Consider the following 17,605-nt stretch of genomic DNA (forward strand, 5'->3'; position numbering starts at 1 on the left):
AAATCTTAGACAAGAAAATTAAGATTTATAGGTACTTAAAACTAAATTTGTTAAGCATCAAAAAGAGTAGTAAGAAAAATTTTTCAAAATCCTTGGGCAGAAAGTTTTTCAAACCTAATGAATAAGAACTGTAATATCTTAATCAACAATAAAACTTTTTAATACTTAAAGAATAGCAAAATATTAATATCTTCGTTAGAATTTTCATTGAAATTATGAAAAAAATACCAATTTTTCTTTGTAAAAAAAAACTTTAAATATGAATTTTCAATCATTCCTTGATCTGAATAAAAATGTTTTACTTGATTGAAATTCATATATAATTTTAAAAAATATCTGCTAAAAAATACTTGATTTTTTTCATAGAATAAATATCGAATCACGCAACCTCGACACATTTATTCCTTTTTGTTAAACTTTTCAGGTAAGTTTTAAAATGAATTGTACTTTTGAAAAGAAATTAAACTCAATAAAATTAAATTTGAGCATATGAAATAGAAGAATATTTAATCGCATTTCATTTGATTCTTATTTTAGGCATAAAAATAGGCATATGAAAAATGTGGCTTTTTACTAAAAAAATCTCAATTTCCATAAAATAAGAATCAATTATTAATCATAATTTTTAACAACTGCCTGACTGATACAGCATGTTCTTCTAGGGGAGATTTATCCGTCAGTCTGAACAAGACTCTTGCCGTCTTTCTTCCATCCTCAATTCTCGTCACTCGGCCCATCCTCAAACATCTCATCAGCGGATTGGTACTCGTAACCAGAACTACATCTCCATCAGCTAGTGGCTCTGCCATCTCATCCTTCCACTTGGACATCCGTAATATCTTCGGTAGGATCTCCTGGCGGTAGGCAGTCCAAAACTGGGCAGATAAATCTTCCAACAACTTCAACCTGGAGGAAATTTGGTCCTCCGGTTTCATCGCCACATTGCACAACGGCTGGCGGTCAACATTTCCCAGCAGCTGGCCAGGGGTAATTAGCCGCCAATTCTCCACGTCGTTCGCAGCTTCAATCGTCAGTGGTCTGCTATTCATAATTTTACTGACCTCCGCCAACAGCACCAGGAGCTCGTTGAAATTAACAGAACTATTCACCAACTTCTTGGACAGCAATCTCTTGGTTAATCCCACCATTTTCTCAGCCTGCCCAATATAATGGTGGGCTCGGGCCGGGATCTGAGACCAAGAAAACTCTACCTGGCTGCCCAACTTCTGCTCTAAAACCTTGCGAGCACCGGATAATTGTGTGCCCATGTCGCTTACTATGATCTTCGGCAGACAATGAACAGCTTCCAACTTGCGCAGGGACAACAGGATACTGCTGGTATCATACTTTTCCAAGGCATCTAACCACAACGCCCCTGAGAATCTGCAGACCACCACGAACACCCACACCTTCTTCGTTGCTGTCTGACTCCTCGTTTTGGCGGCAGCTCTCCTCGTAACCAGCGGACCCATCAGGTCGATTTGCACAGCTTCAAAAGGCCTGCTCGGGACCAACTTGTCAGGTAACACCTCCTTCATGGTAGCACGACATTCCTTAGCCCTCTCAACACTGCAGGGCCAACATTTCTTCACTTCCATGATGGCCAACCTCCTTGCCTTCACAATCCAGCACCAACGGCGGCTCTCAGCTAAAGTTCCACGGACACCAGAGTGAAGCTCAACATGCGCTTCTCTCATAAAAACAGCAGCTAACCAATTACCAGGCTCCAAAATTATTAAACCTGGCATGTCTTCAAATATCATTTTACGGCCGCCAGTAATGGCGTCAATGACTGGCTGTCCTCGACCAACCATTTTAAGAATCCTCATCTCCCTGGTCACATAATTTCCACCGGGACCAACGACAGGCCAGGTCAATGATACTTCATGCACTAATGGATTTAATGACGCATAATTGCCTTTAGCATCATTTATCCACTCATCCTCTTGGCTTCGGGACACAATGAAAAGTTCCGCCGCCGCCATAAAATTGTACAAAGACGGCTTGTACACAGCATCTGCGGCTGCTACATGACTACCAGCGGCTGTAGCCTTACCTTCTTGTCTGCTCTTTAGCTTCTTCAACCAGGTGTTCGCAACTTGCAGGACAGCTGCCATAATACGTTTGGCCTGTCCAAATGACCTCCTGTGCTTAAACCTAAAGACATCTTCAGCGGCTTCTCCGGCAACTTTCATTGAACATAACTTAACCATTTTGGTATTCAACTCCTCAGGGGGTAAAACCTGCTTGACTTCTTCGGCAGTTTTCACCGGCCACGCACTTTCATCCTGGCGCAACCATTCTGGGCCCAATCTGTACCTGGAACCTGGTCCCAAATCTGATACTTTGCAGGTGCTTCTGGTGCCCAAATCTGCAACGTTTTGCGTCCCCGGGACCCACCTCCAGTCATCCTTGTTGGTCGCAGATTGAATTTCTCCAATACGATGAGAATTAAATGTGTTCAACATAGCACTGTTGGAAACTATTTGTGATAAAACACACGATGAATCAGTAAAATACATCACTCTGATAATATCAAAGGGCAGGGCATCTCTGACGGACTTTGCCAACCTTGTGGACATCTGGCACCCCATCAACTCAAGGCGTGGAATTGATTCACACTTGACCGGCGCAACTCTTGACTTGGTGGCTAGCAGAAACGTTTCAAATCCTTGTCTAGTTGGCCACCTCAAATATGCATTACTTGCATAAGCCTCTGATGACCCATCCGAAAACATCATCAAGGATGGAAGGCCAGTTGGTTCATCCGGAACCACACAACGGTCAAACTCCAATTTAGCGACCTCAGCTCTGTCCTCCAGCGACTGAACAAGTTCATCCCGTAGACTTTTTGGAATGAAATCTTGCCAGCCCAAATTCAGCAAACAAGTTTTCCGCAGGACAAGTTTAATTCTCAACAGAATAGGGCTGCAAAGCCCGATCGGGTCGAAGGTTTGGGCGGCGAACCTATGGACCATCTTCTTTGTCAGATTCTCGTCCAAGGCGTCCTGGAGGTTGTACAAATCAGCATCCTCTTTCACCTTCTTTCCCTTGACTTTACCATCTTGGTTGACTCTTGTGGCGATGGACAACACATCGGTGGCTGGCTTCCATATCAGCCCGAGAACCTTGGTATGCTGGCAATCATCTCCAGAATAAATGACTTGTTTGAAGGAAAAACTACCTTTACCGATAATCCTGTCGGCCTCTTTCATCATCTCCTTGGCTTCTGGCTTCGATCCTGCTCCCGAAATAACGTCATCTATGAAGCTGTGCTTCTCAAGCTTGACTGCAACTGGAATCTGAGGTAACTTGAATTCCTCATCAGGGTAGGTAGGTATTTGTGGCTCCTTCCATAATTCAGGTTTGGCAACAATTTCACTACCATTTATTTGTCCCTCTCCATACATCTCCTTGACCTCTGCTTCACTCTTTCCGCCGAACAGGCGGGACGTCAACTTCAGGGCTGTAACTGCCAAATTTCCCGCAGCTAACTCGCCGAAATTTACAACTTTGGTCAGGTAAATTTCAAGTGGACCATCTGGCGTCGGGGAAAATAAAACTCTCTTCATCTGGCTGTCGAACTCTGTGGCCAGGATGGAGTTATAAAACTTGGAGATATCCGCGGTTATACCAACCTTGTAACCGCGGAAAAGCATCAAATGATAAAATATCTTCTGCATTGGCGGCGGGCCTCCCAGCATTATGTTATTAAAACTGGTACCCTTGAACGTCAGAGAACTATTGGCACACAATCGCATGGGTGTGGAACTTGAATCCTCCTTGAAAGCAACCACTATTGATGAACAAGACTTAGGTCCTTCATACTGCAACTCTTCAGGCGTGGCTTTTTGGAAAACGCCTCTTCTTATGGCGTCGTTGAATACCTCCACATACATTCCATAGGTACCTTCCTTGACCATCCTGGCACGATCCTTTTCAGCAATTTTGCGGGCTAAACTTTCATTGTAGGGTAAAGTGTGAGGATCTTCAATATAAGCATATTGACCTGTCCACTTGTTGGACTGCAAGTCTAGGGTTAAACCTGCCTCAATTATCCTCTGCCTCTCACGCTGGTCCCAGGTAGTGCCGTCGGCCATAGCCTTGCACTCTTGACAAGCAGTACATCCTGGACAAAGTGCCTGCGGCTGTATGCCAAACGATTCAGACGTCAGAAAGTCTGGCAAAGTGCCTCCACTGACACTGACAGCCTTATAAGCCGACTTTTGATCTCCAGCTCCACCATCAGCACTCGTACAGATAAAACCACTACCAAAAATGGTTCGCCACAACATAGACTGGCCCACTTTCTGGTAGGTTGAAGGAAACACGTCAGGATGTGTATTTCCAATGATGATATCTAAGCCTCCACTAATATATGTAAACCTTTCTGGCGGCATTTTAAATATCTCGGCGGCAGTTTCGGGGTGGACCGAGCGCATCTCGTTGGCCCCGCCGAGGGTAGGCATGACAGCTGCCTCAAACTCCCTCAGATTGCCGTCCCTATCCTTCAGATAAAACACAACATTGCGGCAGGAAGACTCACTGCCATCAGCTACAGAAATAGTTGTATATCTGCCAGTAGATTTCAGCTTCAACTTGTTGGATAACTTCTCAGACACAAGTGGCAAATTTGCCCCGGAGTCAAACATTACCGTGGCGTGGCAGGTGCCGCCGCCAGGTGCTACAACAGGAACTAACTGAAGTAAGAAGGTACAGGGGCTGGGTGCAGAACTTGACTTGTAGACTGTATTCACACCAGCACTAGCCTCATGGAGTAACCTGGAATGGTATCTGTCGCAATTATTAGTACCACAAACACCAAGCTTCTCAGATTTATTACACTTGTCAGCAGTATGGCCGTCGCACAAGCAGAGTTCACATAACTTCTTCTGCTGGACAATTTTCTTTCGGTCAACCACATCCATCTTCTTAAACGTGAGGCAACGGAAAATCGGGTGTTTCTCCTTGCAGCTCTCCACAGGACATGCACTGTTCCACTTGGAAGCCTTGCCCTTTCCAGCCTTTCCATTCTTATCGTCGCTGCGGCCAGATACTTGCGCGGCGGCAGCTCTATCACGATTTCTCTTGCCGGCGCCACTATCATAGGACATATCACCGGCCAACATGGCACCTCTGGTCCTCTCCAGCAGTTCAACAATCTTCGGGATGTTTGGTTGGTTCATGCTACCAAGCTCCATCATAATTTTATCCCTCAAATTTTCAGGGCACTTGTCTTTAAAAATATGAATGAGAGTTAGGTGGTTGTAATCCTTAGCTGCAGAACCAACGATGGCTTCTACCTCCTGCATCATGCTCTTGAAGGTAGCAATTGCGCTAACCACGTCCACAGGTTTATCCACAGGTTTCATCTTGTTCAACTTAGTTAAAATTCTCATGAACCGACGAGTGTTTGATAAAAACATCTGGTCAAGAAACGCCCATTGTTCATTGTGATCTCTAATCGCTGACACTTGCTTGCGTAGTTCCGGGTTGGTTATCACCTTCTCCATACACAACATCAGGCTTAACCTCTGGTCAGCAAATCCATAACCAGAGCATAGATCCTTAAAGACCTGTTTAAAGTTTGGGTAATCCGTGTCAGTACCGTCGAACGACGGCAATAAACTGTTGTCCCAGCGCCCATACTGCGGGTTGGAACTCCGAATATCCACGGCAGACATACTTCTGGAGAGCATGGCAGGTGTCCCACTCTCATCCAGGTTAGATGAACGACGTTCCATCTCTCTAAGCCTTCGGTACATATCACGTACTTCTTGGCGCAACTCCACGGAAATTTTAAGCACTCCCATGTCCATCTTCACCTTCTCAATGACGTCGAGGTTCCTGGCGACAGTGCTTGACCTCGCGTCATCTGAATCATTGTCAAGCCAGTACAGAATTTTTGTACACTGCTCCAACGACGCATAAACTTTATCTGCAACAGTTTTCTGCTCACTAGCTTCATCCAAATCACGCTTAAACTCGCGCAGCTCACTAGTCTCCACGGCAGGTTTTAGACTTTTTATTAGGTCAGATTGGTCCTTGACCTCACTAAAAATGTCACGAATTGATTTTACATTCACATTTTCACATGAACTAAAACTTTGGCAGGCTTTTAGATTGTCATAAAACAATTTTAACTGTTCATCAAAAACTTCTAGCCTTTCACTGCCAATAGCGATAGCTCGCTCAATTTTCTGCTTTTTGGTTAGTGGCATATTGATTCACTAGGTACTTATTTCACAGAAAAATTGTCACAGTTTATTGCATCAATAATTCACTAGATGCTATTGATCTCTTGATGAATGCTAACGCCTATTCATCAGATATTTTGAAATTGTCTCAACCATAACACTTTGGTTGAGCTTGGACTTCCGAATTAGCGGGAAGTTCACGAGATCAGTTGGCGAACATACAAAACCCCCAATACCAGGAACCATCAAGATTCAACAGCAGGTTTGAATATAGATTTATTGATGAAATTATTTCAAAAGACCTGAAATTACAAGATCAATTAATAAACAGAATAAAATATTATTCGTTATCTTAAAACTTTGAGCACTAAAAAAAATCTTTTTCTTTTCTTATGGTTAAAGAATCTTTGGAAACTTTGGCTTTAAAGGAAAATTATTTGGTTTAATAAATCATTGTTAAATGCAACATTAAGGCACATAAAAAATTACTAAAACATATATTAATCATAATTAAGTTTCATGTTTAGCTGGCTAAAGCCTTTTTAAAACTACATATAATCGCCTTATACACCATACTTCTTAATCAAATTAACAAATTCTACCTGAAGCTCTTATGGTTTCAAATCCCTGATATACTAGGGTAGTTCACACTCAATGAGACCAATGATAGGCCCAATTTTGTTCTCCGCAATCTTCACACTCTCACATCTCATTCAAAAGTAAAGAACGTGCGCTTCAAAATAAACAAACACTCTATGCCGCGCCACATTATGAAAGGAAAGCCCTAAAAGACGACATTTGCGCTTTGTTTTTGGTTTAATGATAAGGAATTTAATTTCGAACTTGATAAACACAAAGCTTCCTCGAAAAGAGGTTAAGACACCAATGTAAATACACAAAATTACAATTAGTGTTAGGAACATTTGGACACTTAACTGAAAAACCAACCAATCAAAATTCATTAAAAGTCCACAAAGTTGTTAAGCCATTGTATAAGAAAATGCTATCATAAAAAATTGGGATAAGTGTAATAAACAGTTCATTGTCCCCTCTCTCTCAGCTTACCTTGACATGTCTCTCTGCTGGAACTTTCAGGATATCCCACTCAACATTGATATAGTACTCTGTCAGATCTATCCCCTGCTCTACATGTTCAGTTCCCGGCTCTGCGTGCACATGTACCAAGTCAATCTATATAAACATTGGTATAGTATTCAGTCAGATCTATCCCCTGCTCCACATGTTCAGTTCCCGGCTCTGCGTGCACATGTACCAAGTCAATCTATATAAACATTGGTATAGTATTCAGTCAGATCTATACCCTGCTCCACATGTTCAGTTCCCGGCTCTGCGTGCACATGTACCAAGTCAATCTATATAAACATTGATATAGTACTCAGTGAGATCTATATCCTGCTCCACATGTTCAGTTCCCGGCTCTGCGTGCACATGTACCAAGTCAATCTATATAAACATTGATATAATACTCAGTGAGATCTATACCCTGCTCTACATGTTCAGTTCCCGGCTCTGCGTGCACATGTACCAAGTCAATCTATATAAACATTGATATAGTACTCTGTCAGATCTATACCCTGCTCCACATGTTCAGTCCCAGGCTCTGCGTGCACATGTACCAAGTCAATCTATATAAACATTGATATAGTACTCAGTGAGATCTAAAGTTTATGTTAATTTTTATCAGGACCAATTGTTATGAATAAGAAACAGAAAAAGTTTCTTATATAACAATGGAGAAGAGACATACTTATTATTCATCTATACTTGTATCTTACATATAATCTTAAGGGATACGAGGTAAAGTCAATGGAAAAAATTTTTTTTCACTGATCTGTAATTTTTGGGGTGTTTGGGCAGTTTTTAAATTTTATATCCTGATGAGGCATCTTAAATGCAAAGGACAATAAGGGAATAATCTCTTAACACGTGTAACAAGTGTAAAACGTCAGTATTTCAATATCAAAATCACTGTATTTAAGCTGTTTAATTGCATGTATTACTAGATAAAAATTATCTTATTATAAAGTAGTAAGCTTTTTTTGTAGTCAATGATCTCATTAACCGCTGAACCGATATGGTCTTCCTTTACAGTGAAGCTTGTTATAGGTCAAGGGAAGGTTTTAAACTATTTTGGGGCAGGATATCTCAACCCTCCCAAGACAAATCACCCACTACAAAAAGAAACCCCCCCCCCCTAATTTTTTTCTTTTCTTTTCCCTTTTTAAAACTAAAATTGAAAGTAAACGGTCAACTTCCCCCAACCCCCATTCCGTCAAGTGTCCCTAGAGAACTCTAGGGGCGCAGGCGCTAGTATTTATAAATAATACAAATATGATTTCTACATATGTTCAGAAAAAAATAAAGGTAATTATTGAGGTGCCAGTCGAGGGATAAATAAGGATATTAATGGATAAATTTATTCTAGCAGATTGTTCAGAGATATAGGTATAGAACAATAAAGAATAAATAAGGATAATAATAAATAAATTTATTCTAGCAGATAGCTCAGGGATATAAGGATAGAACAATAAAGGATAAAAAAGGATATTAATTGATACATTTAACAATTGATGATGAAGTTTAATATTAATGAATCTTTAAAGGCTAATTGATAAAAATCTTGAAAAAATATAAAACATAATTCTTCAGTATTTGTGAGAACCGGTTTTAATCCATCGGTTTTGAAGCCATACTGGAATGTTCAATGACTACTGTTTTTTTTTTACCTGGAAACCATCGAATGTCCAGCTGCCAAACTTGAGCCAGCAAGTCTGTTCATCAAACGGAAAGTATCGCACATCAATATCGCAGGATGACTAGAAAAAAATGGTTGTCAAATCACTTCCACAATAAACTTTATTTTACGTTTTAAACACAAAGAAGAGATATGAGGTGGATCTTTAGATTTGATAGTGCTGTTTATGGACCAAGGTATACATATTTATGTCACACACTTTACATTTTAACGTCTTTAGCTAAGACGAGTTGTCAGGCCGAGATTCGAACCTATCACCTCCCCGACGACGAGCGGATGCGCAACGTGTTTTATGATAAAAAAGATTGATAACCTTGAAAATGGCGGGTGGCTCCCATTTGACTAGGCCATGGTGGTACAGCGTCGCCTTGGTCATCGTGGTAATGTGATAGTTCCCGTCAGCACTGTAACAAAAAGGTTGTCATTTTCATTGCACATTTTCTGGATAGTTTTGTGTTACCGTTTAGTCAAATGCGCTTATTAAGTCAAATTGTTCTTAATTAAGACTATTTTATATATATACATTTTATCAAAATTAAGAACAGTTTGACTTCATAAACTTTATTATATGACAATGGAAATTAAATTTTTATTCATCTTTATGATTCAGAGATACCCTTCGGTACAGACAGTCACAGATACTTTTATATAAAGATTATAGCAATACATGTAACTTTGTTAAAAACAATTGAAAAGACCATTTCCTTATATCCTTTCTTGTATCATCCTTATACTAAAGTAACAGGATGTTTGTCTGTGTGTCTGTACCGAAGGATCTCGCTAACCGCTGAACCGATCGGGTTCTCCTTAACAGGGTAGCTTCTCATAGGTCCCGGGAAGTTTTATAACTATTTAAGAGGAGGGTACCACCACCCTCCCAAAAGAAATCACAATAAAATCGAAAAAAATTGAAATATTTTCGCCGCATAATGTCGCTAGCGTAGTCGCGCTGCGTAGAGACATGAATTTAACAGCTGATAACATAGACAAATTATTTCTCAAATTAGATATTTAAAATAAAATAAAAAAACATTTAAATGCCACTAGAGGCCTCTAGCGGCGTAGCCGCTAGTAACTTTATATTTGGTTTCGGGCGAAAACATCCATTGCACATATGGTCTTACACAAAAACATAGAAACCCAAAACCTATTTTAATTAATTATCTAATCACAATGTGTTCACAGTCGTGTACATAAATATTAGGTTACTTTATAAAAAAAATACTCAGCATGTTGATAAATAAATAATACATATATGTATTTTCTCAAGTACCTTATTACCCTAGCAATATTCCTGTACTTTAAGTGATCTTATAAATATAATAAACATATTACGTAAAGTGTGCATTATACTATGTTATTGAAAAAAAAACAATAAGATGGATGATAAATTTATAAATATAGATGTATAACCCAAATAACTACCTGGCCCCTGTTTTGGGGCCTTTTTAGTCATGTGCAAGGTAATGAGTTGCGTCTGTTTATGGGCCAAGGCATTCCCCCTGGCTATTTATGTTGGGCCGAGATTCGAACCTACCACCTCCCGACGACGAGTGGATGCGCTATGTGTTGATCCACGGTGGCGGGATAGGGTAGTGAGTTACTCACTTGTTATATAGAATAAGGTCTGGGAGCCAAATATTTTCTGAGGGGACGTAGATCTCCTCCACCCCTCCATATTCCTCCGGGTCCCATCGGAGCTTGTCGTCCCTCCATTCCTAAAAGAATATTATTAAACATCTAAAGCATCGGGATTCGGACTCACTAAAAGCTGAATCTAAAATTGTTGGATCTATGTTTGTACCGAAAGATCTTGCTAACCGCTGAACCGATCAGGATCTCCAGGGTATCTTCTCATTTATAACTATTTTGGGAAAATTACCACCACCCTTTCAAGAAAATTACCCCTACAAAATTATTCCCCCGCCATTTTTTCTATCATTTTTCTTTCTTTTTAAAACTAAAATTGAAAATGGAAGGTGGGTCGACTAACCAACAACCCCATCACCCTCAAGTGCCTCTAGAGACCTCTAATGCTTAATGCTGATCAAACTAAAACGCAAAAGAATGCGTCATAACAAAATTGTTCAAAAGAAGTAAGGTTAGGTTAGGTTGGGTAAAATATGGTCGCTAATATATCTTAAATGGAGCAAAGAGATATTTTTTAATTTAACCCCTCTCTTCCACAAAAGAATTGAATAAATAGACTTTCAGAGGAAAATTAATTTAACGTCCAATGGACCAATATTCCTTAAAATCCTTGGATAGATAAAAAAGATAGTATTAACTATTACATGCAGAGTTGCTTTGCTTCTGTTAAATTTTATAAAAGTAAAATTCTAATATATACCAGAAAATAAAATTTCCAGTAAAAATATTTTTGTCTGAAGGTAGGGGTAATATGAAACTAATTTCAAAGAAAAGTTAATCAAACTTTTAAGTTTTTAACTTTTCTTCTTAGAAAGATCTAAACGAGTTAGTCTTAATATATATCATTAGGTATGATATATTATACTATTCCTGTAAACAGCCAAAAACCTTTAAAGAAATATAGAATAACGCAGCTGATTGAAAGGTTTTCAGATACATTTCTAAAATAAAGTCATGCAGAGACTTTGGGTGATAAGACAATGGTTGGATTACTATAAACAATATTACCCCTTTTGCAGATTAAAGATATTGGAGGAAATTTTTACACTCACTCAAGATTGAACAACAAGTTTCCAATGTTTTTAAGAAAATTAATGCGAGACTTTGTAGGCCAGCTAAATTTACAGGTTGTAACCCGTGATCGTGATTATAGACAGCTTTCCATGGATATTAAAATGAAAAATAGAAAACAGTTTTGTTAGTACATAGGGGCCAAATGTCCTGGCTTACAAACTAGTATTTATTTTATGATTCGTATTAAAGTTTGTGGAGAATTGTCTTGAATACGCTATACATAATTTCTTGTTATACTGGAATAGTTATTTCTCGCATCGTATTATAAACAGCTTTCCGCGGATATGGAATGTACAATTATAAGATTAAAACCAGTTGTTTTAGCCCCGAGGTGCCGAAGACAATTTCCAATAAATTGATGTACATACCCAGTGATGATACACAATATTACTTCTTCTGGATATTAAAATCATTGGTTGAAACGTTGGAACAATCATATTAAAGAATCGACCAATCAAAATTCGATGAAAGTTCCAAAATTTGTTAGGTCAACCAATAAGAAAACGTTATTGAACAGCTTTGTTGACAAGTGTAATAAACAGGCCATTGTTCCCTCTCTTTCTGATTGCTAATGGGTTATAAAAGAAAATTTAAATTCATATGCGTAATTAAAATTAAATACGTAGTAGTTAAATACTTAAAGTACAAGATATCTTCTATTAATGAGGAATAATTCTAAATTTAAAGTTAGTTTTGCAAAGTTTTGAGGAACGAAACATTTCAAATTTAAGTTATAAGTACAAGGGTATAATAGTTATTTTTTTTAGAGAGGCAAAACTACAATACAAGTCTTTCAAATAGTTTACATATTTCCCACATTTCTTAAATAATATCTTAAGGATTGGACTGGACTAATATAATTTATCCTTGTAATAATATTGGAAGTTGTCGTCCTTATTTTATCCCTTTCTTTTTAAAAGCAAAGTTGTTCTATATTTAGTGTCGGTCCGTCGGTACGTATGGAACGGATAGCTTATTTCGTGAATTTAGGCATGTGAGAATTCTGCTATCGATTTATAATTTTGCATGATTATTCCTATAACATGTATGTATGTTTGTATGCTATAAATATAATATCTATTGAATTTTTGGAATATTGATTCCTAAAACAACAAAGTGCAAGCGAAGCTTTTCTATAATCAAGTCCTAAAAATGTAAGTATGTCCTTAAACAGTATCCTGTATTTAAGAAGATTTGCAACAAATTAACTTACAATTTTGTTTAGACTTATACAATATCCATTAATGATCTGCTCATTCAGTTCTGACACTCTAAAAGTGTTAATATTCGTTTGTCCTAGTGTTTTAGAGCTTTGCTTTTATGGAAGTTTTCATCCTTGTTAGATGCGTAAATTGAGAGTAGGTAAAGTTTTAAATCAAATTTTCCAAATGTAATAATGGTCTTTATCCAACTTTTTCAAGTGTTTCATGTTCCATTAGATATATATGTAAAATGTGTTTTCATGTAAGTTTGTAATTTTTTTTCTCGTATTTATTCGAATGGTTCTCCTTTACAATATAGCTTCTCATAGGTCCTGGGAAGCTTCCTTGCTATTTTGGGGGAGGGTACCACCACCCTCCCAAGAGAACATGCGCTTTTACGCCTCGAAATAATCCCCCCCATTCCACTCATTTCTTTTTCTTTTAAAAACAACAATCCTTATAATTAAGTGAAAAGATGTTTGAACCTTCTTCTCATAGGTCCTGGGAAGGTTCTTAGCTATTTTGGGGGAGGGTACGACCACCCTCTCAAGAGAAACTCTATTTTTTTACTTTTTCTTTTTAAAATAACATTGAAAATAAAAATAAATAACAATCTTTATAAATAAGTGTCAAGATGCTTCTTATAGGTTCTTAACTAATTTTGGGGAGGGTACCAACACCCTATCAAGAAAAACTCTAGTTTTTTTTTACTTTTTCTTTTTAAAATAACAATAAAAATAAAATGAAACAAACAAAATAAAAGTAAAACTTACCGTTTCTACCCACAGATTGGTTGTTAGAATTTGGTTCTTCAAGTCCTGAAAAAAAAAAAACTAATTGAAACAAAATATCCTTATAACAAAGTAACAGGATGAAGAACCCGCGACCGTGGCTCAACACGTAGCGCATCCGATCGTCGTCGCGAAGGTGATAGGTTCGAATCTCGGTCCGACACCGCGTCATAACTAAAGACGTTAAAAATGGTTCCCACTGCTACTATGTCAGATGCGCGACGTAAATAGTTAGAGTGGGGGAAATGCCTTGGCCCAAAACAGGCGCAACTCGCTACCATGCACAGTTGGGTTTCTCAGACAAAGGTCGTGCATCTCAGAGAGTTGGTTGTCTGATGGGTGAATGCACGCTTTACACCGCAATCATAAGTATTGTATGTATGTTCCAAGGTGCGTGGAGGGTCTAATACCCGAAGCGACACCAAGCCCCCTAGAATCTTATCTTAACAGGATGTCTGTATGTTTGTACCGAAGGATCTCAGAAACCGTTAAACCTATCGGGTTCTCCTTTGCAGCGTAGCTGCATATAGTTCCCGGGAAGGTTTATGATTATTTTGGGTGAGGGTACCACCACCCTCCCAAGAGAAATCGCCCAAAAAAATTTAATATTTCTTTATTTTCAAATCTAAAATTGGGTTTAAAATTTAACTTTCCCCCCCTGAGCTGCCCCTAGAGGCCTATAGGAGCGTAGCCGCTAGTTAAGGAAAAAAGCATTATTAAGTGTTTTATTGTCTGTTGTAAAAGCAACAAGAATGACAACATCCACAAAAGCGCGTAAAACATTGTACCTTGTTCTATTCTAATAGAAATCATTTCAAAAATCAGATGAATATGATAATTATATCACATTGTTGTTAAAAAGGTTAAAAAGTGGACGGACGGACATACACTATTTAAAGAAAAACTTTGCTGTTAAAAAGATGATTCTAACTTGTTAAGGCTTTGCTTCATATAAAGATTACTAAGGTTATTAAATTATATACAGAATCACGGAATGTTTAATATTAAAGGAAACTATTCAACCAAAAATGACGTTATACAATACAAATGACCAATGATAGACCAGCATACATTTGTAATGTATATTTTTTAAAGAGGCAAGCTGCTTCCCTAAGACAAGCATGAAAAATATATTTTTTTCTTTAAAAAATACGTATATGGTCTATATGTAAATAAAGAGAAACCGACCTTTTTATTTATTTTTGTTTCATACATATATTGCAAGAATTTGCAACTGACAAATACAATATTAACATACTTAAATGCAAAATAATGCAAAATATTTCATATTTCATATTTTGCATATCAAGACGTTACTCGTAATCTTAAATTTTAATTCATCCATTTCATGCATTTAGCTTTGCCCAAAGGGGTTTGATTTACCTTATTTTTCATATTTTAAATTTAAACGAAAAAGTAAAAAAAATATCTAGTATTATAGATTTAGAAAATGGACTAAATATTAATTTAACGTATTAAAGTTTACTTTCTTAAAAATATATCAATAAGTTCATTTAAGAAATAAAAGTCGATTAAATTTGAATGGTTGAATTTGTAAAAAAAAATATTAACAGTTTTAAAAGAATTTTTATTAATATTTTGGTCAATTTTTCACCAAAGTTTGCGCAATTAAAAATTGTAGAACATTTTAAGTTTGAGAAATGTATAAAAAGGTAATATTGTGGAACATATCTCCGCCTTTCTAGTTTATCTCTCAGTCCAATATCAATTTTACTCTTTTTATTTTTCCAACCAAAATCTTTTGAAACATAATTGGACCCACCAAAATTTTTACCTAAATTTTGTTTAAGTAAAAACTTGGCATTTTATTTTGACTTTTTTCATTCAATGTTTTATTCATCCGTTTTTACCTTTTTTAACACGTTTAACAGGAAATAAAGTCTTAAAGTTGAAGACTTCCAGAAATTAATAAGAACATGCTTTAAAGATAAGAGGGGTGAGGGTGGGGAGGGTCCAATTTAATCTTTCATATATCTTTTGAAGAGAAATAGGGTAAAGCAATATATCTCACCCACATTATTATCGTAAATTGAATAAGAAAGGATTTTGGCTTCTCAAAAAATGTTTGTCAAATGATCAAACTAACATTAAATAACCTGAGCTGGATCTTTAAATGTGTAGCCGTTGCCAGAGGCACAGCCACTAACCTAATACCGATCTTTAAATTAAATTGGCTACGCGTGGCCACGGCTATATGCGATCTTTAAATCACAACCACTTTTTGAATTTTCTGTAAATATATGAAGAAAAAATAATAATAAAACGTAAAAACTTCAAACATTTAAAAATACATGTTTTATTGGCAGCACTGGCATTGGCGACGGCTACGACTACAGCCAGGAATACAGCCACGGCTAAGGCTACGGCAACGGCTACACATTTAAAGATCCAGCTCTGAATATTTACCAAATTAAATTGTAAGTAATCGAATGTCTATTTGTTGTAAGTAAAGTACATTAACAGTTGGGAACGATTTAATAAGTGTAACAACTCAATAATCGTTACAGGAAATTCTGTTACGTCCATGTTAAGTTTTAACTTATTTAACGTCATTTTTTTATGATATAATTAACCTATTCATCTGAATTCTATAGAATTTTTTTAGGCTAGTAAATTAATAATCTGATTATTAAGTTCTGACACAAGTGTTAATGTTTAATTGTCTTACCGCATCTTATTTTATGGATGTGTATTAGGATATATAAGTTGGAAGGAATTTTAATGTTAGGGGGAGATTTGAAAACTGCATCAAATTTTAAGGATTTTTTTTTTATAAAATTCGTTTTTTGTATAATTCTTTATCTAAAAGCGGAAATACATTTTAAGTTAATTTAATTTTGACATCTGTGATTGGTGGATTCAAAACTATCTAAGCTCTGATTGGAGAAGCTTAAGTGTTGTACATCATTCACCTAATTAGAGCGCAGGTAGTTTCTAATCCACCTATCCTATTGGTCAAAATTAATTAACTTAAATTGTATTCCCGCTTTTAGATAAAGAATTATACAAAACACGAATTTTATAAAAAATCCTTAAAATTTGATGCAGATTTCAAATCTCCCCCTAACATTAAAACTCCTTCCAACTTGTATATCCTAATGTGTATTACTTAATTATAGAATCTTATATCAAAAGGGATAAGGGATGGTTCATCTGAAGGATAACTATAGTATGCAATTATACACTAGTTAAGAATTCTTATTAATTATGAAAAATTGCCTGTCATCTTAATATTATAATAGCTTATTTTAATTATTTACCATTAATGCAATATTGGATAGAAACTGTAAGATTTGACTGATATTCATATTGATTTTTTTTTTTTATAAATAATTGTCCTTGTTAGAATAAACTTACCAAATCTACCAACTGAGAGAGTTTTAATCCCATTTTCACTGTAATCTTATCCGTATTATTTGCCACCGGCCGGATTAGCCGGTTGTAATTGCTTAGCAGGTCATCGTACAGCCGTTTTGCGTCAGGGTTGGCCGTTGCCGGGTCGATGACAAGGCAAAGCAGCGCCGCTGCTGTACATGATAACAATAGGCGTGCACGGCTGCAGTTCATTGTGAGCCCATTAGAGTTTATTTAGCACATGAATTTAACAGTTTTTTATTTTTATTTCTTTACATATTAACTGTTCTGAAAGTATATAACATAAAAAAGTAAATATGGAAACTAATTAATTCCATTCAGAGAAGCTTTACATTTGTCCCAGTATGGTTTTAGGCTACTTTACTTTTTAATTTAAGGCCTTCCCTCCTTACCCTAGATGCTTGGGATACCGCCGCTAGTTTCATATAAAGATAATAGGTTCTACAATATTTGAAGAATAGACAGATTTCCGCGAATATTAAAATGAAAAATCATAAGATTAAAGCCGGAGGCCCTGGC

General features: G+C 37.0%; 2 protein-coding genes across 2 annotated transcripts in view; both read right to left on the minus strand.

Moving 5' to 3' along the window:
* Window positions 1-17,349, minus strand: part of LOC145308745 (acetylcholine receptor subunit alpha-L1-like) — a 30,951-nt gene extending 13,602 nt beyond the window's left edge. The window contains exons 1-6 of the mRNA XM_080150291.1: window positions 17,069-17,349; window positions 13,673-13,717; window positions 10,582-10,691; window positions 9,287-9,377; window positions 8,945-9,034; window positions 7,263-7,388 (exon numbers count right to left, since the gene is read on the minus strand). Coding sequence (XP_080006417.1) covers window positions 7,263-7,388; window positions 8,945-9,034; window positions 9,287-9,377; window positions 10,582-10,691; window positions 13,673-13,717; window positions 17,069-17,278 — 672 coding nt within the window. The 5' untranslated portion in view covers window positions 17,279-17,349. The remainder of the gene's footprint in view (window positions 1-7,262; window positions 7,389-8,944; window positions 9,035-9,286; window positions 9,378-10,581; window positions 10,692-13,672; window positions 13,718-17,068) is intronic.
* LOC145308728 (uncharacterized) lies at window positions 411-7,053 on the minus strand. Its single transcript, XM_080150290.1, has 2 exons — window positions 6,800-7,053; window positions 411-6,499 (listed from the first exon to the last, which is right to left on the minus strand). The coding sequence occupies exon 2, from the start codon at window positions 6,219-6,221 to the stop codon at window positions 606-608; it is 5,616 nt and encodes a 1,871-aa protein (XP_080006416.1). The 5' UTR covers window positions 6,222-6,499; window positions 6,800-7,053; the 3' UTR covers window positions 411-605.
* Window positions 17,350-17,605: the final 256 nt, after the last annotated feature.

The sequence above is a fragment of the Acartia tonsa genome, chromosome 2 (assembly GCF_053477335.1).
Source record: "Acartia tonsa isolate MP-2025a chromosome 2, ASM5347733v1, whole genome shotgun sequence".
NCBI classification, from domain to species: Eukaryota; Metazoa; Arthropoda; class Copepoda; order Calanoida; family Acartiidae; genus Acartia; species Acartia tonsa.

Bases quoted from the DNA above. Each gene is read 5' to 3' on its own strand.
- LOC145308728 (XM_080150290.1), bottom strand. From the start codon at position 6,221: ATGCCACTAACCAAAAAGCAGAAAATTGAGCGAGCTATCGCTATTGGC.